The sequence below is a fragment of the Dermochelys coriacea genome, chromosome 10 (assembly GCF_009764565.3).
Source record: "Dermochelys coriacea isolate rDerCor1 chromosome 10, rDerCor1.pri.v4, whole genome shotgun sequence".
Taxonomy (NCBI): Eukaryota; Metazoa; Chordata; order Testudines; family Dermochelyidae; genus Dermochelys; species Dermochelys coriacea.
The window spans coordinates 80,591,997-80,612,984 of record NC_050077.1 but is presented as its reverse complement, the minus strand read 5'-3'; the positions used below and the strand labels follow the sequence as shown (position 1 = coordinate 80,612,984).

The 20,988-nt window shown below is 40.5% G+C and overlaps 2 protein-coding genes and 3 non-coding genes across 5 annotated transcripts; all 5 read left to right on the top strand.

Moving 5' to 3' along the window:
* Positions 1–76: 76 nt before the first annotated feature.
* Positions 77–7,374, top strand: RPL4 (ribosomal protein L4). Its single transcript, XM_038419101.2, has 10 exons — positions 77–239; positions 1,612–1,783; positions 2,866–2,972; positions 3,467–3,605; positions 4,211–4,335; positions 4,819–4,948; positions 5,913–6,069; positions 6,291–6,374; positions 7,024–7,144; positions 7,254–7,374. Exons 1-10 carry the CDS (start codon positions 237–239, stop codon positions 7,293–7,295), a joined length of 1,080 nt encoding a protein of 359 aa, XP_038275029.1. The 5' UTR covers positions 77–236; the 3' UTR covers positions 7,296–7,374.
* Positions 1,439–1,538, top strand: LOC119863108. Its single transcript, XR_005295494.1, has one exon. It is a non-coding gene; the product is annotated as a small nucleolar RNA SNORD16 (small nucleolar RNA).
* Positions 2,703–2,775, top strand: LOC119863107. Its single transcript, XR_005295493.1, has one exon. It is a non-coding gene; the product is annotated as a small nucleolar RNA SNORD18 (small nucleolar RNA).
* LOC119863106 lies at positions 5,025–5,095 on the top strand. Its single transcript, XR_005295492.1, has one exon. It is a non-coding gene; the product is annotated as a small nucleolar RNA SNORD18 (small nucleolar RNA).
* A 6,326-nt stretch (positions 7,375–13,700) lies between the features above and the next one.
* Positions 13,701–20,340, top strand: SNAPC5 (small nuclear RNA activating complex polypeptide 5). The gene is made up of 3 exons (XM_038419317.2): positions 13,701–13,924; positions 16,019–16,108; positions 16,776–20,340. Exons 1-3 carry the CDS (start codon positions 13,835–13,837, stop codon positions 16,878–16,880), a joined length of 285 nt encoding a protein of 94 aa, XP_038275245.1. The 5' UTR covers positions 13,701–13,834; the 3' UTR covers positions 16,881–20,340.
* The last annotated feature ends 648 nt before the right edge of the window (positions 20,341–20,988 follow it).

Below are 20,988 nucleotides of genomic sequence, written 5' to 3'. Positions count from 1 at the left end.
ATGAGTCCTCGGGAGGGAAGGGAAGGGGAGCCTGTGGTCTGAGAATATCTCCACAACCTCAATCTGACGGCGGATGGGAGATTAGAAGAGCCGCTTCCGGGCCGGTGTGGGAGGGATGAGTTAGGGAAGGGTGCGGTGGAGGGTTACTTATAGGGAGACGGTAGGAAGAAGTCCTTCCTTTTCCGGCTGGGGCCGTGGCGGAGCGAGGCGCGAGAGCCAGCGGCTCCTCTGCCAGCATGGTGAGGCGCGGCCTGTGGGGCTGGGCTGTTGGGTGGCCGGTCGACAAGGAGGGTGCCGGGGACTGGGGCGAGCAGTAAGCCAAGGAGCGGGGAAGAGGAATCGGTGGGCAGAGCTGGGCCGCCTGCGGGTGGAGGGCGCCGGGGCAGTCGGCCGCCATCTTGGGAGTCGGCCTGCCGCGTGGAGCCGGCGTGGGGGAGCGGAGTAGGCCTGGGCGGGAGGGAAGACGTAATCTGGGGGGGGGGGGGGGGCAGGCCGGTGTGCGATGGGGGAATGGAAACGGGGCTTGGCTCCTGCGGAACGGGCCGTGGCTGAGACCCCGTAGTTCGTGGTTCAGCTCTGGGCCCCGCCTGAGAGTCTCTTTTTATTGGGGGAAGGGGAGGCTACAGATGTGGACGGGTCCAGCCTGGCTTTCGGCTTAATCCGCTTCCTGCCTGTTCCTTTCTTAAAGCATGGAAGGGTTGGATATAGGGCTGTTACAGTGGACTATGCGGGGCCCTGCTCTCTCTCTCTCTCTCCCCGTCCCAGTTCCTTCCCTTCCACCCAGAAAAAATACAGGCTTTAAAAAACGCTTGGGGTGAAATCCTGTTACAATTTTCCACGTTGAAGCATGAGGCAAGAATTTGGCTTGAGCAGCCTGTAGTTCCATGTGAGAAACCTTTAGTCTTGCCACACAGTCTTAGTGACTTGAAGGAGAGCTCTCTGTAGCTTGAAATCTTGTTCTTTTTTTCATAACAGAAGTTGGTTGGAATGAAAAGTATTTCCTCACTCACAAACTTAATGGCAGATCCATACCGTTTTGTTGAGGCCGGGAGTTTGTTTCCAAATTATTGGTCATATATATTTGAGGTCCTTATTAGACACTGGAGGGGAAGCAATACTGGGCCTGGTTGGTTTTTCAGGTTTCCAAGATAATTTTGTAAGTGAAATAACTTTTAAGTTCCTAGTTACAGCACCAAAAAAGCTCCAAAATGCACAGATTTCATAAATGAACTTGTTTTAATTAAAAGATTGTTTTAAGTATCTGTAAATAAAATTCAGTATGGATATCATATTTGTAAAACAGCGAGATTTACAAATTTAAGAATAACAGTTTTACATCATTGCTGAAGCTGAAATGTGTTGTTCTCCCAAGTGTGTGTGTGACTACTCGTATAATGGTATGAGGGTGTTTGGTATAAATATAAATGGAAATAGTGATTGCTGTGATGATATAATTTGCGTCTTATCCAGTGTTCAGTGACAGTTGCCTGCTGTCATCATGCTGGCGCTGTTGAACTGAAGACATTTGACCCTGAGCAATATTTTTAACACCTTTTGAATCTGAACCACTTAATGTATCGGTGCTGAAGAAAACTTTTTTGTCTTTTTCAGGCTTGTACTCGTCCATTAATATCTGTGTACTCCGAAAAGGGGGAGGTATCAGGCAAAAATGTCACCATGCCTGCTGTATTTAAGGCTCCTATTCGCCCTGATATCGTGAACTTCGTTCATACCAATTTGCGCAAGAACAATAGACAACCCTATGCTGTCAGTGAACTTGCAGGTATGATTTGTCTACAGAATTTGAATAGGTTCATTTTAGATCAGTATTATTGTTTTATTGCATTAATATATAATACTTGTCAACTTACTGTATACATGCCACTTACATTTGAATTTTAAGTTTAGCTCTAAAACTATTAGGACTTAATTTACATAGTACCGTACAACCAGAAGGACCTAGAGCTGCAGCTACCTCTGGTGTGGAACCAGAAACAAACACTGCAGAAAGTATCTTAGCCAGTTAGAACCACCAGGGGAATTTTTGCTAGGCACAATCAGTTAACAACCCTGTTATGAGAAGTGCCATAAAACAGTGGTTCTCAAGCTTTCCAGACTTCTGTACCCCTTTCAGGAGTCTGAAGCCAAAGCCCAAGCCCCACCACCTAGGACTGAGGCATGTAACTTAGCTTTGTGGGGCTCTCCGTCGCATAGGGCTCCAGGCAACTGCCCTGCTTGCCACCCTCTAACGCCAGCCCTGCACTTGCAAGCCTCCTTAAACCCATGTCTCCGCCCCATCCTTCCCCTGGGCTCAGGACTCCCAGGTTGAGAAACCTTGATCGAGATGAATTGATGTATCCCCCATGGGTACACGTACCCCTGGTTGAGAACCACTGCCATAGAATACCAGATTGCCGTTGGTGGTGAGGTCATCATCTCAGATTTACATTCTATTTAAGAGACAACATACTTGATCATGGTCTGATACAGGGAGGACTGATGCTACAAGTTTTTCTATCCAAGTACTAAACAGGCATAAACCTACTTGGTGTGAAAATATATATGTTTGGTATATCCATCTTAAAGTTCAGTAAATTTTGTAATTTACCTTCACATTTTAATAGTTTAATAGTATAGTGTCAGTTATTCTCTGTCCAAATTGATGTTCAAGCTTCGAAATCTGTCTTAATTCATTCACTACATAGAAATGATGAGATTCCACTTCATTGGTCCGTGTTTCTGAACTATAATGATATCAGTGGAAGTTCTGATTATCTTGAGGTCTTTATTCCTGTGACTTAAAAAAAATACTGTTTCACTTTCTCTGGACTTTTGCTGGTTGAATTAAAAATGTTATTGTTTCAGGACATCAGACCAGTGCTGAATCTTGGGGTACTGGAAGAGCTGTTGCTCGTATTCCCCGAGTGCGAGGTGGTGGAACTCATCGCTCTGGCCAAGGTGCTTTCGGAAATGTATCCTTATGATTTTGGTTGTGACTATTGAGTCGGTGTAAAATTGAACTTTCTGAGTGGGAAAGCAGAAATCTTCTGATTTAATTACCAGGATTATCTAAATGTGAAGGGTCTTCCTCTTTCTAGATGTACTGTAGATTGCACTGCATCATAAAAAGTTCAAAAGTCTGTAGTAATATGAAGGCTACAGATCCACTTGTGTGGATTCAAATGTATTTTAATGTACAAAACAATTAACTGATAACCATGAGGAATCTGTTAAGTCTTCAAGGTGCCACTGGACTCCTCGTTGTTACCAAGAGGAAAGATCTTTTAATTTTTGATACACATTGCTGTTTGTTTAGCTTGCCATTATGTTGTAATTTGAGTCTTGCTCTGTACTCGGTGACAGTTGCCTGCTGTGGTTGACGAACAGCTAATGCTGAGCAAGGCTTTAAAATGTCTTGTTCTGTAAAAACACTTGAAAAATTTTATTCTTAACTGTGGATGCATAGATGTGTCGCGGAGGCCGTATGTTTGCCCCAACCAAGACTTGGCGACGTTGGCACCGCAGAGTAAATACAACTCAAAAACGGTATGCCATCTGTTCTGCTCTGGCAGCTTCTGCTCTCCCAGCACTGGTCATGTCTAAAGGTGGGTATGTTGAAAATTCCAGAATGCTTGCTGTTCACTGCAGCACAACGTGCCAACAACTTATTTATTGCCATTGGTATAAACTAATGGATAAGATAGGCTGTATGATAAAGTGAGAAACGCTTTTTTTTGGTTATGGGGTAATTTAGTTCACTCCAAAGAAGTTGAGTGTTGTACAGTATTACAATACAACTTGTTTAATGGTATCCACTTCATGTGAAGTGTTTCAAATAAAAGGAGCATATATGTTGAGTAAAGCTGAACAAACAGTACACTGAGGTTATACAAAACAGAATAGAAACAGCCTGTCATTGATGTGAATCTTGCCCTGGTAGTTTATGGTAGTCAGTTGCAGAAATACAAGTTTTGAGTCACATTTCAGATCACACTGTGATTGTTACTCTTATTAGAGGCCCAAGACAGGTTGAACTAACCTCAGCCCTAGAAGTAGTCCCTATAGATGTGATTTGAGGGGACACAAGTGGGGTCCTGTGATGAAGTTTGTATTACTGCTTTTGCTATGCATGTTCATTATTAAATAGAGACTTGTGTGGGCAAAAAAGAATAGATAATTTATAATCAAATTCTCATAAAATCCTTATCAGGCCACCGCATTGAGGAGGTCCCAGAACTTCCTCTGGTAGTTGAGGACAAAGTTGAGGGTTACAAGAAAACCAAGGAAGCTGTTCTGCTTCTGAAGAAGCTTAAAGCATGGAATGACATTAAAAAGGTGAGCTGATTACTGTCAGTACAAGTAAACCTCTAAATCCCCATTAAAGCATTGCTCGTGCCAGACTGCAGCTTAGGAAATTAATATGTTGGCTCTAAAGAGTCTTCATTTGCTATAATTCAATTAGTAAATTTTGATATTTGCTTTTATATGCTCTACTCATATCTTGACTTCACTTTGCTAAGAATTAAATACTTGACAAACTTTTTAGTAGGTTCAAGCCAAATTATAGCCGATCAATTCAAATTTCTCTTTCACTATGCTGCTTCACATCACTGCCTGCTTCCTTCTAAGACTCTTCATTTCAGTGTTGCATAGAAAAGCGTTTTAATAGCCTAATTTATCTCCAGAATGATGAACTTTTCACTGGTCCGTGTTTCAGATGAACAGTGATGATGGTGAAAATCTGACTACTTGATTCTGCTACCTCTTAATAGTGGGAATTGTACTGTTTGGATTTCTAGATGTTTTCTTTCTGCATAGGTTTATGCCTCTCAGCGTATGCGTGCCGGGAAGGGTAAAATGAGGAATCGCCGTCGCATCCAGCGCAGGGGACCCTGCATTATCTATAATGAGGACAATGGCATCATCAAGGCTTTTAGAAATATCCCAGGTAACTTTGAATTACTGAACAAATGGCAGTATGTCTATTATCGGGAGGCTCTGATCTTCTGTTTGGATGAGAGTACCTAGAATGATGAGATTCCACTTCATTGGTCCGTGTTTCTGAAACGCATGATTTTGTGGAAGTTCTGACTACAATTTTGAATACAGTGAATGTGTATGTATATGTAAAAGCTTTATCTGGCATGTAGGTTATCTTCTGACAATACCTATCGCTATGGGCAACGCTTGGCATACACCCAGATCACTAAAAATACACTTAACACTAAAACTATACTGAATATAATTTAATCTCTGATTTAGAAGGCACTTCGGGATCTTGCAGTACCTCAAGGTCGTAGTTATCAACATCAGTTATCATTGTAGATGTAGAAGGTGTAGGAGATTGGGCTGAATGACCCTATGACACACCCTGGAAGCTGCTGCTTTTTAATAAATTCCTGGTATCAGCTTGCTTGCTTGTTTTCTGCCTCTTTTGCATAAAAGTAGTGTACACAATGTGCAATTGCATAACCTCCTGGGCAGTGGACTAGTCCCAGTTACTAGATTGAAGATTAGTTAGTATTGGGTGATATCAGAAATGCTGGTTAATAGAGCTTTCTGGTTGGTGAAGTGCCGGATAACACAGCTTTTACTGTACCTCTGAAAATCTGTTTAGTACATTTAAGGGCATTGTTGGCATGTTAGATAAAATGTTTCATTTATTTGATAAAATGTTCATATGAAGCAGAAAGATAACTTGCTGATACTGACAGTCTCAATTTTTTTGTCCTTTCCAATATTTGTAAAATTAAATTTCATACATTGTTTTGTAAACTTGATGCCTGTATATCTTGGTAGTATAAAACCTTTAAAACTAGTAAACCCATACTTGCTTTTTGTGGACCGAACTGCTCTGATTTTGCAATTATATCAAATGAAATACAAATACTGTGATTTTTGTCTCATTTTAGGAATTACTCTTCTCAATGTAAACAAGCTGAATCTTTTGAGACTTGCTCCAGGTGGCCATGTTGGGCGTTTCTGCATTTGGACTGAAAGTGCCTTCCGCAAGTTGGATGAATTGTATGGTACCTGGCGCAAACCTGCTACCCTAAAGAGTGACTATAAGTATGTATATCTAGAAACTGACTTGGCTAAAAATTTTGGTAAGACAATTCTGACAAGTGATATGGTATTGGTCAACACAAAAGTTCTGTAACTTTCAGTTTAGTGGTAAGATTAGTCTTAACTGAGGATGTAAGGTTTCCTAAATAGCTGGCTCTTCATAAAATTGAGTACATAATAAATATCCCCTCCTAATTTTGATTCTAAATGTTTGTTTTTTGTAGCCTACCAATGCATAAGATGACCAATACAGACCTTGGAAGAATCTTAAAAAGCCAGGAGATCCAGAAGGCCCTGCGTGCACCAAAGTAATTATTTTTATCTGATTACAAAGTACAAGGATTTATTTGAACACTTATTCAACTTTTTGGGATGAGAGGGTGTAGGACACTCAACATGGCAAACCAGAATGTTCTGATCCTTTCCGTTTCTTGGTTTAAAAATCTATTTATGTGAAGAACTTGGCTTTATGTAGATTAATTCAGGATACGTGGTCAAGTAGTTGGCTATAAATTGAATATTTAGAAACACTTCCATATTTTTCAACTATTCGGTAGGAATTTACACCTTCTCCAGTGTTTTTACAACAAAAAAATACAATATTGTGTTAATGTATGAAAACCAAAAAGTGAAACTGGCTAGGCTTCCATTTCATTTTTTCCAAGCTGAATGAAATATATTAATGTGGACAGTCCCTTCCCAGCTGAGTGCCATACATCGTGTAGTATAATCCTTCACTTTTTCCCTGTTTTTCTGACTTTTAACTTTACCTTACCGAACTAAATATACACGGTGTCTGCATTTAAGACCACAGATGTTATCAGTGTCCTTCAGACACTGCAGTGACGTGGTCTTTTGAAAATTAAGGAGAAAAGAGTTTAGTAAAATGTATTCCAACTCTTAAGTAACTGTTTTTGCATCTCCATGAAGTACACTAATTGAGAGTTCTTTTTACAGTAAAAAGATTCACCGTAGAGTTCTCAAGAAGAATCCTCTGAAGAACTTGAGAGTCATGATAAAACTGAATCCATATGCCAAAACAATGCGACGCAATACTATCCTGCGCCACGCTCAAAATGTGAGACTCAAGTTAGATGCCTAATCTAAGCGTTTTATTATATATTCTGTGCATGTTTCTGAAGACTAATCCTTTTTTTTTTTTTTTTTCCCCCACTCCTCCTCTACAGCACAAAAGCAAACAAGAGAAGAAGTCAAAGGCTGCAGCATAATGCACTCATCAGGCTTGTCCACTTAAGTTCTAAAAGCTGTACTGTGGATTTACAACAAATAAATATTCTATTGAGTTGGTGGAGTGTCTTTGTTGTTTGTGACCACTACAGCAAATGCTTTGGAGGGAGGGAGGGTGCAGTGAAGGTAAATTAAACCATAGATGAGCAATTAGAATAAACAGTGGACACTAAAATAACTATCAGAAAACATAATGGGGGTGCAAGTTAAAGGTGTGTTTTGGGGAAAAAAGTCTTGCATTATTGTAAAACTTAAATGTAGCTAAACTTTTTATTAAAAGGGAACTTGATACCTGGGTTATTGTGGGATCACTGGCTAGGGCTCCCAGAATTACTACTGGAATTGATCAAGTGGGAAACTTTGGAAAGGAAAAGCCCTTAGTGTAGATAATGCCTAGATGATAAGCAGGCTTATTCTACGGAAGTTTCACCTCAAAGTTGAGCTAAATTGCCCTTTAATATTGAACTATGACCCATGTATTCTATTTTAAACGTTAAAAATCTATAGTACAGTTCCCATGCCAACACTGACTGTTCCTTGTGACCCATCCAGCTTTTAAAATATGGAGACTCTCACTACTTGCTAAACAATACAAGATTGTTCTGTTGTGTATGAATCAAGCTGGTCAATAATAAACATTTTCTCCATAGAAAACTGACAAGATTTTGGTTGAAAGCTGACGTGTTTTGGCTTTTTGAAAACCAAAATCAGAGCTTCCTAAAGAGACACTTTCAATGAAAATATTAATTTCATAGTTTACAGTAAATTTGACTAGCCTTTGTTGTGTATAACATCCAGAGTGTTAGTAAGAACTGATGCTTCCCTGCCTAAAGCCTGTTTTAATATTAAACAATCTGACCAACTTTGTGTTGTTGACTTGGATCTTTGTCACTCGGGTGCCATGGCAAGTTTGACACTATGCAAGTACTTTTAAGTCATGAAAACTATCTTAAGCCCTTGCATAGTGTCAAATTTGCCATGGTGCACTAGTGACACACTGTCCCTCCTCACAGTTGTAATATATATCCTACAAAAAGGTGTAGAGAAGGGAGGGAGGAGAATTGAAAGGAAGAGTTGAATCAGATGACAAATTCTACATTGTATTTTTAATGAAGTTTAATACTGGAAGAATAGACTACAGGACTGGAGGTCAACAGTGAAAGTAAAGTCACAAATGGGTGTGTGGTTGGAGGGATTTGAAGAGAAGATGCTGGAGATAGGGTGCAATTCTAGATGGGAAAAGCATGAGGGAAACCAGAAGTGGATAAAAAGAAGACCTAATGAGCTGGCTTACTCTGAGGCTGAAGAGGCAGAGTTTGAACTTTATTTGGAAAGACAATGATGACAGAATAACCTCATAGTGGAGGTAACATAGGTAAGCAGCACTATGTTGAAGTTTGTCTTCAACAAAGGCTAGGAGGAGTACTATGATTCTATAGATGGAATGAGCTTGATGCTTTCTCTTGCTGAGTATATAAAATGTAGTTGGCTGTATTGAATTAGCAGCCTTTTTATAACTAAACCTAGAAATAGGATCCTCTGCTCTTTAGGCAAATGTAAAGCAAATGTAACATCAAATTCAAAAATAGCTTCTCAGTATAACCTCTTAAATTCTCATAGTTCTTTGGGCAGGGACTATACATTAGACATGTAAAAACTTCAAAATCAGAGTTTTTAATGGAAACTGGTTAAACAGATGTAAATCTTAGCTATGGTAGGCTGAAGAATTTGAAACTTCACTATGTGCTACTAAGTCTATAACTTACCAACCTAGCGTGGGATCACAAAGACTAACATTGAGTTCAGTTAAGCTGCTGGAATACTCAAAGCCCTTTGCTGCTGTAGAACACCTGGGGACAGACAGAATTTTTAATCCATTACTATTACATTTGAAAAGTGGGGATTTCAAGAGCTTATACTTAAATGCCTGCCTGCCTGCCTACCTAACTTATTCCTTAGTAACTGTGTACATGATCTTGCTAGTTGAGGAGATCCATAATGAATTGCATCTGAAATCACAGAGCAGAGGCCAATAGTTTCTGGATCAAAAATAGTGAGGGGACACAGTAGGGGAACCCTGTTAACTATCAAAGAACTCTAATATGTGCAACAACCACAAGGTGGCAGTTGAGAAGTAGAAATCTGCCTCTTTAGTCAACCCACTTCTCTTGCCAAACTTAATAAAGGCAAATGTTCGAAGAGTATTTTATTTTTAGTTTCTAGAATTGCCAAAACAATTTTAGTATCGAACAGCTTAATGAGAATTAGGACCCCATTTACTCTAGAGTTACATAACCATTGTAAAAAAAACAAAAAACACAAATCCCTGTCCTAAAGATTCTATGGTGTAATATAAAATGCACCAAGGGAAGAACAGAGGAGGAGAGTAACAGTGATAACCTATGCTCATAAACTAGAGATATATGCAGTTAGCCTTCAAGTAGAATATGATAGCACATTAGTACTGAGTGTCACCTTACAGTAGACTACTTATTTCCCATCTCCCTGGTGTAGGAAAGCTATAGCGATTGGTTATGGGTAGTGACTGCAAAATGTTTCGGGATGACATGACATTCATACTATATTAATCATCCTGTATGCAACACAATTTGGTGTAAAGGATTTGATATTTAGGTCCAGGGCTACTACCTTATTTACCATACACATAAACTACTGAAAAGCACCCTTAACTTGCACCTGTTCACACTGTGGGTACAACAGTAATTACAAGAACTCTGTAGCAGACTAAAAGAAAAGGAGTACTTGTGGCATCTTAGAGACTAACAAATTTATTTGAGCATAAGCTTTCATGAGCTATAGCTTCATCGGATGAAGTGAGCTGTAGCTGACAAAAGCTTATGCTCAAATAAACTTGTTAGTCTCTCAGGTGCCACAAGTACTCCTTTTCTTTTTGCAAATACAGACTAAGACGGCTGCTACTCTGAAACATCCGACTAAAATATTCTAAATGGATATTTATAAATTCTCATGAGATTTATAAACCTAATGTACTAGGTTACGTTAGTAGCTAGAGTTAGAGTTGAGATTGAAAGATGTTTTTATATGAAGTTGGGTTGAATTACTATCAGGTTTTAAATATTTCAAATTCCCTCTAGCTTTTTAGATACAAAAGTTGTCAGGTTTTTTTATTACAAAAAAAAAAAAATTCAACTCTTCCCAAACAAAAGCCTAAAACAAAGAGACCAAATGTTAATCTGTTTAATGAGCTCATTTAATAAAATTTCTGACAAGACTCTGGAAGCTAAAATGGAAAGTGAGACTAGTACTCGTGTATTTAAAAACAGATCCCTTTTTAGAAAACCTGTTTGATTTTTTTTTTTATTAAATACAGTAGATCCTCAGATGTGAACACCAGGAGAGATGAAAAAAGGCAAATATAGTACTGTGTTAAATGTAAACTATTAAAAAAATTAAAGGAAAGTAGCATTTTTCTTCTGTGCAGTAAAGTTTCAAAGCTGTATTAAGTCAGTGTTCAGTTGTAAACTTTTGAAAGAACAATCAACGTTTTGTTCAGTTACAAACAACTTCCATTCCCAAGGTGTTTGTAACCGCAAGGTTCTACTGTGCTGTTATTCCCCAGATACACTTTTTAAGACTGAAGCAGAAATGAGAGATGTTCTCCCTCAACATTCTTTGTTGATAGACAGCACAGCCCAAAAACATGAGTCAAAATAATGAAAAATAATTACATTCCACAATGTTTATGAACCAAATGTGCAATTTGCCTTTAAGAGTTTAAATAATCCTCTCCATTTTAGGATAAAGAGGGACTGAGTAAAAATTAATCTAACTTTGTACATATTTCCAATTAACAACCAATCACTGGTATGTTAATAGTTTCCTAACATATCTTCCTCAGATAGCATATGATTTGTGATTTCATTTTTTACAATAACAAATCACCTAAATCCTGTCTTTATTTTAATGTCATTTTCTTTTTACTTCCCTTGAATAATTTTTGTTTGGAAATATGATTGGCAAAAGTTACAAAAAGGAGGGGGGGGATTGCCATTTATGAATATAGCCATTCACCAAAGCTAGACCCCTGAACAACTTTCAACAGATTACAGCAGTAGGTCCTATAAATCAAGTTAAGGTGGCAGATTGTAATGCATTGAGAAAATAGACAGCTTTTTATAGTCCATCAAAGATACTAGTTTACAAGTTTATTACTATATTTTATTATACTATATATATATAGTATAACTTCCTATAAAAATATTTGATTTGCTATTTATACTCATTCCTTTACTGTAGATTTTCCTTGTTTTCCCATTTTCTTACATCATCTTTGTAGAGGGTGGTGCAAAGAGTAGACTGGCCCAAGGATTTAAGTATACCCTTCCTAAACTATCCTTAGTACGTGATAGGGCATGGAGACAAAGTTACTGAAACCAGTGTGCCTCTTAGCTCTTCTGTTTGCTTCATGCCTTTTTTTTTTTTTAAGCTGTTACCAGCTGCCAGATGAAGTGTAGTAAAGTAACTTACTCTTCTAGTTTAAAGTATCAGTGACAAACCTCCCAATCCATCCCAAATCTTAGAGGACTATTCTGAGTTGCATGAGTCTGGATTGCATCTTACATAGCAAGTTTTTAGCATACAAAATCATTAACTTATTTCAGGAAGGAGTGAAAAACCACCATGTACACACAGATGGAGTACAATATGGATGTATTTGGAGCTGGTACTATAGTTACACTTTTGCTATAATGCTATTAATGTTACTACACATGGAAGATGAAAACTACCCAATGACTGAAGAGTACTAGTGCATTTGGAACTGTGGTGGTCTATGAAGGAGTAAGGAGAAGTTTTGCCTTGTAGCAGGACCAAATTAATTTATGGGTCCTATGCCATGTTTTACTCTTTTAGAATTATAAGGTTTTCAAATAATGTGTTTTTAAGATTGACATGTGCCTTGAGAAAATCATTGCATATTCAAGTGTTAAGTAGTCAACCCTTTATTCCCCCATGGGAAATGTAGGACAGAATGGTTTTGAGACAAGGCACAGGAGTGGATGGTAGGAGAGAGAAATTTGGCTCTTGGCTATACTACAGACTTGTAATTATAAACAAATCCCTCACTTTCCAAAGCAAGATATTGTTTGTAAATATCTTAATATCCCTGCCTCAAGCTTCTACAATAGTATAACATTGTGTTTTGATTAACACTAAGACATTTTCAAGCCTTAAAGGAGAGAAAAGCTAAAAGCGCCTCTTTAGCCACACCCTCTTATGTTATATATCTCTTTCTCTTTTTATCAACATCTATTCTTTACAGTCATGAGGGACTTTTAAATGGTGAACTTTCAGTGGATTGTTAACTTGGACTTTACAAGAATAGACAATCGTTTACTCATTAACAGTAGACCTATGATTGGGGGCAGTTTAAGTGAAATTTTCCACCTGCTTCCAGTTAGTAAGCAGGGTCCTGATTCAAAGCATGTTGATCAGACCCTATGTTTTAAAACAGACTTAGATTATAGGGGGCCTATGCTCCCTGTGAAACCTGCACTGGCCAGTTAAGGTCAATACACTTGATGCAAAATCTTCCTCTTTCCCCCTACCCCATTATTTGGGGTTGGGGTCATCATCCAAGCAGCAACCCTCTTTATCTGTTTGAGGCACCTGCTTACTGCCTTTGATTCAATCCATCCCTTTGCTTCGCTCTCCTGAGCATCTCATCCTTGGTGTGCCTGAACCAGTGAAATCCTGCTCCCCAGATTTTGTCAGCCACATCATGAACTTTGATTTCCATCCGAACCCCTTCATTTGGCAAGCTGTCCCAGCCTGTGGCGAACACCTCTCATTTTGAACACCCGGGGGCTCCGCACCTCAGTTTAAAATACTCGAGTAGAGGATGGTGACTAGGCGAAGGGCCTGCAGCGCTGCGCTCGCTGCTGGATGAGCCTGGCCCTATCCTGGCTGGGTGACAGCTGCCATTCCGGCCACCTCGACAGCGACCGACGCTGGGGCCTCCCGCTCTGGCCAAGGCTGAGGCAGGCTCTGGAGCAGCCTCCCGGCCGTGCGGCGGGCCCTGAGGGGACGCGCGAGACGCACTGGAAGCTGCACGTGGCAGTTCCAGTTTCCCTCAGGGCGTCACGACGGCGCGTGCACGGGGAGGGGCCGCCTCAGGCGGGCCGGGCTCTCCCACATCCCGTGGCCCCGGCTCAGCCTGCGGCCGTGGGCTGGGGCGGGCCCCCGGAGCCGGCGACGGGACCTCGATTGGGGGCGCGAGTGACCCGCCCGGCTGCTAAAGGCGGCCGGCCCCGCCTTTCGGACGGAGGGGGGGGGCCGGAAGCCGCCAAAGCGCTTCCGCCCACACACGGTGGCGCCTTTCCCAGCCGCTCCCGCGGCGCGTAGGGGACGCGTCATCGGCCTGCGCCGTCTGCCTGGCCGCGGTTGGAAGGGCGCCTGAGGTGCCGGGGGTGGGGCGAGGCCAGGGACGCGCCGCCGCCGCCGCCGCCAGGGGGCTCGAGGCGGGCGGGCCGCGGGGAGGATGCTGAGCCGCTTGCAGGAGCTGCGGAAGGAGGAGGAGACGCTGCTCCGGGTGAAGGCGGCGCTGCACGATCAGCTCAACCGGCTCAAGGTCGGGGGGGGGGGGGAAGCCGGTCCCGAGCCGCGCTGCTGCCTCCGCCCCCATGTTGTCGGGGCTGCGCGTTGGGGCCCTGCTGTGGGGCCTTCCAGCGGGGTCCGCCCCTCCCCCCCCATCTCGTGGGCTGCCTGCTTCCCCGCCCGACCCCCCCCCTCTAGGCCCTGCCCCTCTCAACCCATGGGTCCCGCTGACCCCGCCCCTGGAGCCCTGCCCTTATTCCTTCCCCGGCTCCCTAGCCCACGGACCAGGCCTGGCCCGGCTCGGTTGCAGGGAAGGAGGCTCGAAGTCTGCCCCTTCCCTGGGACTCGTTACAAGGGCGCTGGTCCTGTATGGCCGCTCTTCTAACTAGGGATGTAAAATGTTAACCGGGAAACACAGTCAACCGCCTTAACCGTTCACCTCAGGCTGGCCGGCCCCACGCCATCGGTTAACCGTGCAAGCGAGATATTTTGAAAGCGTTTAAAAGGTTAATTTTATTAAAAGTATTTACATCCCTATTTCCAACTATAATCGCACCTTAACCCCCCCCCCCCATGTACAATCTCTGCTTGTATGTCAAACAGAGAAATTTTAGGTTTCAGAGTAGCAGCCGTGTTAGTCTGTATTTGCAAAAAGAAAAGGAGGACTTGTGGCACCTTAGAGACTAACAAATTTATTAGAGCATAAGCTTTCGTGAGCTACAGCTCACTTCATCGGATGCATTTGTCCAATGAAGTGAGCTGTAGCTCACGAAAGCTTATGCTCTAATAAATTTGTTAGTCTCTAAGATGCCACAAGTCCTCCTTTTCTTCTAGAGAAATTTTAGACTCAGCAGAAATGTATTATTTTCCATTGGTTTGTGTATTCCCTTATTTTCCTTTTATTTTTTTTCATATAGTGTACTGTTTGACAGAAGAAGTGACATTATGATGTAGTTAGCTAGATTTTACTTATGTATGTAATAACTAAAAATACTTTAAAAATTAGGAGGCGTGATTGGTGATTAGAGCGAGAGCGTGGGAGTCGAGACTCCAGCATTCTTTTCCAAGATTCATTCTGTAAACTTTGGCAAATCATTTTGTTGCTTTATAGCTTCAGTTTACTCATCTTTAAAGTAGAGATAATGTCTTGGTTCCAGAGGTTTTGTAAGGCTTAATTCAGTTGTTTTTAAAGCAGTTTGAGATCCTTGATTGAAAATGTCATATATGTGCAAAATACTAAAACATAAATTATTTAACTAAGTGCACTTGTTCTTTGACAAAATTGTTTGAGTGAAGGCTCCTTTCATTACAGCACTCAGGAGATAGCTTGCCATGACCTATACAGCCTTTTCATAGCTATTTCCTGCAGCAATTGTTTGAATGCCGTAAAGTTTTGCAAGGCAGAGTGTGACTGTCTGTGAGATGCCAAGGCTGCGGTATGAGAAAGGTGACAGAATTATTAATAGACAATTCACCCATGGAATGCACTGATCATATATCATTTCCGGCAGGGGATATAATGTCTTTTAGAAGCATGCTGGCATGTGCAGAGTTTTCAGCATCACAGTTTTCAGAAGTGATGTCCGTCACTTTATCACCTTTAGATCTCAACATATTTAAAAAAATTTGGTATTGTAAAATTAACTTCAGAAAAGCATGTGAGCAGAGCAACAAAGCTATGCTCAGTTTGACATGCTTTTTTGTATGCATCAGAAATAGATTAGACTTGTCAAATACCAGTAAGCGGGTATAAGAGTGCCACCCAGTATGTAGCAGTGTCTTTGGTGAATAACTTGCTTCCTGTTTTCTTCATCTTGTGTTAAAAGTAGAATTTGCAGTTTTAAAGGTGGTATTAAATAGTAGTAGTTCCTGCGCTGTGGGCTGCTCCACAAAACAAATGATACAGAACCTGGTGTGTAGCTTCATGTTTGTTCAGGATATATAGTTCGCATCAAGATCATCACAAGAGCTCTTAACAGTAGGTACTATGAGTTAAATGTATTGGAATTTACCTTCAAATGGCTACTTTGTTACTCTTCAAAAACAATAAATAGAACTTGTGTGTATCTTGCTAACAGATACAAAGAAATAACTGCTGAAAAGATTTATTCCAATATCTTATTTCTAGGTGGAAGAGCTGGCCCTTCAATCTATGATTAGCTCCAGAGAGAAGAATGTAATGATCGCTCCACCAAGTATCACAGAGGAGACTCAAAAAGTAAGGAACACTCGTGCCTTTTGAAAGGAAGAAGGCTCACTCATTTCTCATGTAATACTACACAGAAGCATAATCATCAAAGAATAGAAAAGCAAGAAAATATTATCTATTCTTAGTTGAGTCACTCTATATGAGGAAGTTTCTGGTAAACATTTTACATAGGGTTCTTATATTGTTACGCTACTCACCAGCTAAGAGACCAAATAAATGACTTTTCCTCCCAACAACACCAAGTTGTTTCTGGGAGTTGGATTGGGAAACACTCGCCTTACATTTACACAGTTTTAATTCACAGTCAGTAAAGCTTAGTATGCTGTAAGCAAGGAAGTATAAAGCTTTTGCTGTAATTTTTGTTTAGCCAGGATACTACAGGGGATGGAAATTTGGTGCATTGTCAATTAGTAACTCTTTGCTAAATATATGATCAGGCCAGAACTAGTTAAAACTATGCTGTGGAGAAGTTGCTGCTTACCAGCTCAGTGGGCTTTATTATTCACGAGTCCAGTACGGAAAGGTCTCTCTCTAAAAAGGTTGTTGAGGTTCTGAAAGGTGCTGAAGCTTATTTCATTTTTTATTAGCACTGTGAGATCTTCAGAGGGAAGATGCTATAGAAGTGCTCAGTTTTACTATTCCTCTTGATTGTAACTTGAACTTGTTGTTATACCAGACCCTTGGGCAGATGGACAATGAAGCTGCTATCAATCAAACTGAATTACAGCTAAGTATTCAAGACCATGAAGAGGAGGAGGAGGAGGATGAATCTGACTCCTGAAGGGGGGAAAAATGGGAGACGGATGGTGTTATTTATCCTTGACTCAGGAAATTCCCCTTTGTTCAAGCAGAACTTCCCATCAGATTCTACTTGGTGCTGTACACAGATATGAACTACGCAAATGAATGAAAATTACTTTTGGAGGGTTCCAGTGAGGTTAGACTGGTGGCACAGATGACACAAGCTTGTCAGAATCTTGTTTTGGGTGTTAAAAGAATGAAAAGTTGTTGCACAAATATGTAGCATGATCCCTTTTACATTTAAAGCCTAAAATGTAGTTTACTACTTGTTCGTATATAGGTGGGAAAAGTTCATGTAGTTAACTAAACTAATTTAGTGCACTAAAAGCAATAACTGTTCCAACTGTAATTCCACAAAAGTGGAGATTAGGAAATTGTGGTGATCTAGGTAATGAAAAATGATGGCCCTTCCAGAATTCATGTAATGTTATACTAAGTTAGTGTTACACTTATCAGCAGACAAAGCATTTCCTCTCCTGATGACTTGCTGATACTAAATCACTGCAGCTGATTCTTGTATCTTTCCTTAAATAGATGTTAGAACACATAGAAAACCAAACTTGTGTTATGCTGCTAAAAATAGAAAATAAAAGTAATATCTTAACTGAGACAACCTTGTCAACCTCTCATACTAAGAAAATGTTTATACACTAGATTTTAAAAATCTGGTTTATAAAATCTGTGTAAAGCATTCCAGTGTTGATTAGGATTAAGCTTTAAAGCTCCTGTTGATGTCTCCCGTAGCAATATTAGCCCTGCACAAAAACTTAGTAGAAAACCAAGTTTCATTTTACTTATTTAACAAAGGGGGAGGGGGAAGTTTGCAATATGTTCAGTGTCTTAGGTGTGGTTATAAAACATGAGCCAACTCTTAGACAGCTCCTGCCCCTGATTGTAGGAAAATATTTGAGGAAAGACTATTGGCTCTTGGTTAAAGCTTAGCTTTGGTTTTTAGTTATGGAAACTAAGTTTTAGAATGTATAGCATCATCTTCTGTTGCTGAAGATCAGCCTGGTTCTGAGTGGACTGGATACTGTTGTAACTGAAGTTTGTCTTGTATAGGAGAACGATTTGCAGGCTTTTCCCCAAACTCAGACCTGCGGAGGCTAGGCAGAATGTTTCTGGGCTGGAATTGTCCCAAGTTTAGGTTATGATGTCAAAATAAACAGATTTTTTTTTTAAGTGTATACTCTTGCACATGTAGTTTGTAAGGGTTGTGGAACATGACCTGTGTCATTCCTTTGTTTTGTAGTGGAGAGTATATTTGCTGGCACTTCATCCTACTCTGTCCCCTTATCTTGAGACAGCAACAGCTTGTTGCCCTCCTTTCTCTTGCCTAAACTCAAGGCAAAACACGTTCTGTAACAGTTAGCTTTAGGCCTCATCTACTCTGGAAAATTTTGGCATGTTATTGTTGACTGAGTGTCTACACACATTTGCTACCATTTTAAAGGCATGCTTTATACCATGTAACCTTGCCCTGATGAAGTCTAAATAACACTCGTTCTTAGCCTATGCTTGCTTTTAAAGTTGTGATGCTAATGTAGACAAACACTAGCAAATTAGATTGCATGCTACAATTAGGCCTCCTGCCACTGTTCCACTGGGGCCAAATGCACTTGAAGTGGTTAACATGCTGCTGGATGTGTGGATAAGTAGGATATATGTGTTCTGTGAGTTCTGGGCCACTACTACTGTACATATGGTATAGTTTTCTACTGGAGACAGGACCTTAGCCTGAACAGCTTTTAAATTCCATTTAAACATGGTTTGTAGTGTAGGACCAAACAGTTTGGATTTGACCCAGGTGAGTGGATGCATACAGCATTAGCGGTATTGATGGCTGATCTGTTGATGGATGGAGGCAGACTGCCATCCTCCTCCTGCAGCATTTGATCCGGCTGAGCATGAGAAACTGAGGTATATGGCAGGAGTCTTGGGCAATGTGGTAGAATGTTTTGAGTCCTTTCTGAAAGCATTGGCTCAAAGCCCTAGTGATGAGAAAGCAGCTCCTTTGCCACCAGATGCCTTACTTTGAGTATCATCCGAGGATCAATGCATTGTACACTTCTGCTCAACGTGTATGTGGACTGTATTGCCAACAATATGCAGATGAACACAGCTCTACCTTCTCTCTGCAATGTACAATGCCACTTTCAGCAAGTTAGTGATTGGCTGAACAAAAGCTGGTTGAAGCTGAATCCAGGCAACACACGTGATGCTGATGTCAGAGGAAAGCACTGAGTTTGCAGCCACTGTCCAGTCTCCTTTGGTTATGGATATATCCACAGTTGGTCAAGTCAGTTTGCAATTTTAGATGTGCTCCTGGATTCCTTGCTGATGTTAAGCTCTTGTTAGAATGAGTTGCTTGCTACCATGCCCAGCTGTTTAAAGGTCTCCATATTCTTCTGGTGGTGTATTACCTGCCCTCAATAATATATGCATTGGTCACCTCCCAGCTGGGCTACAGCAATACAATCTATGTGGACATGAAACAATCAATCTGCAGGAAACTTCAGCTATTACAAAATACAGCAGAGCAGCTACTGTGAGCACATCAAACTTGCCCTCAGCTCTCTACACTGGCTCCCCAAGGAATATTGTGTCAGTCATAATTCCAGGACAAGGACTGTGTTCAACATCTTTGCTCCTCAGGCACAACGTAAGTGTCTCTAGCAAGAGTAAAGTTATCTGCGCAGGAAGTAGCGCTTTCATGGGGGCCAGCCAAAGATTGCTGAATGAACTCCTGCTGGAACTAATCCATTATAAACCTCACCACCTTCCATTCTAAGGTCAGGCAGATTTTTACTTGCCTTCACTAATACAAAAGAAAAAGTCTAACTTAAAAATATTCTCAGAGTATTTTCTTTGAGATAGAATAAATCTCACATGGCTTATTTTAGATGTATCAATGTACATGAAAGGTGCACAGATACTTGGTGATGAGGGTGGCATAAACTTGAATGGGATAGAACAGTATTCAAATCTAAAATGAGTTTAACTGATTCAACCAGTGTTGACTAGGCCCTAGTTGGATAGTACTGGATGTATTTGGTGTTCATAGCTACAATTATCTGACTGAGTAAGATCAAGAATGGGATCCAGTTTTAGTTTGGTTCTTCACTTTTAAAAGCCCATGGGATTGATACTCTTCTAAACCTCAGCCTATGTGTATAAGAGCTCAGTCAAAAGCTGTCGGTGCTTTTACCATAAACCGAGGTAGGCTTAGCAGGATTCAATGTTAAAATTTCAACAAATGTTTAAGAATTTTTTTCCTATTTATCTATTTAAATTTTCAGTTGAAGGAAATTATAAAGGCAGGGGTTAGACAATTGTTGAACGACAGACATTGAGATTCAAAAAGTTAAAGCTTTATAACTGTTGAAACAAATTGTGAACATCACATGTCAAAATATACAAATTAAATATCCTTAAATCAAGTTCTCAAGCAGTATTTTTCTTACTTTGCCCGTCTGTAAATTTCTATCAATGGAAATTTTTTTCATCTGGCTGTAGGGTGAAATTGTTTGACACTTAATGATGGAAAAAAGTCTAATCCTTCCAAGCCTAAGCATAGTGTGTCTTGTATACCGCAAAAGGTTTTCTACTTTTCAGGGTGTTTGTTAAAGGTCAAATTAATTTTAAAGAGGGTGTATGCAGTTCTTAAAATTGCTTCCAGGGAAAGTTGTTACTGATCTTATACCTATTCTATCCCTATCATTCCTTGATTATAACGGAGTCCAGATGGCCAAACAGGTTCAGATAAGGTAATCCATATTGATACAGATCTTTTCCCATTCCTCTTAACAAACCTTTCTCAAACGTTGCATCCGATGAAGTGAGCTGTAGCTCACAAAAGCTTATGCTCAAATAAATTTGTTTGGCTCTAAGGTGCCACAAGTACTTTTTTTTGCGAATACAGACTAATACGGCTGTTACTCTGAAACCTCTCAAATGTTTGTAAGTGTGGGTGATCTTTAAATTCACCTGCCTCTGCACTTTCAGGTTGCTGCAGAGACAGAATGTGTGATTACAAGAAAGGCTGTCTTGAGTATTTTTGGTCCAGCTGGAACCAGAAAGCTCTAGAA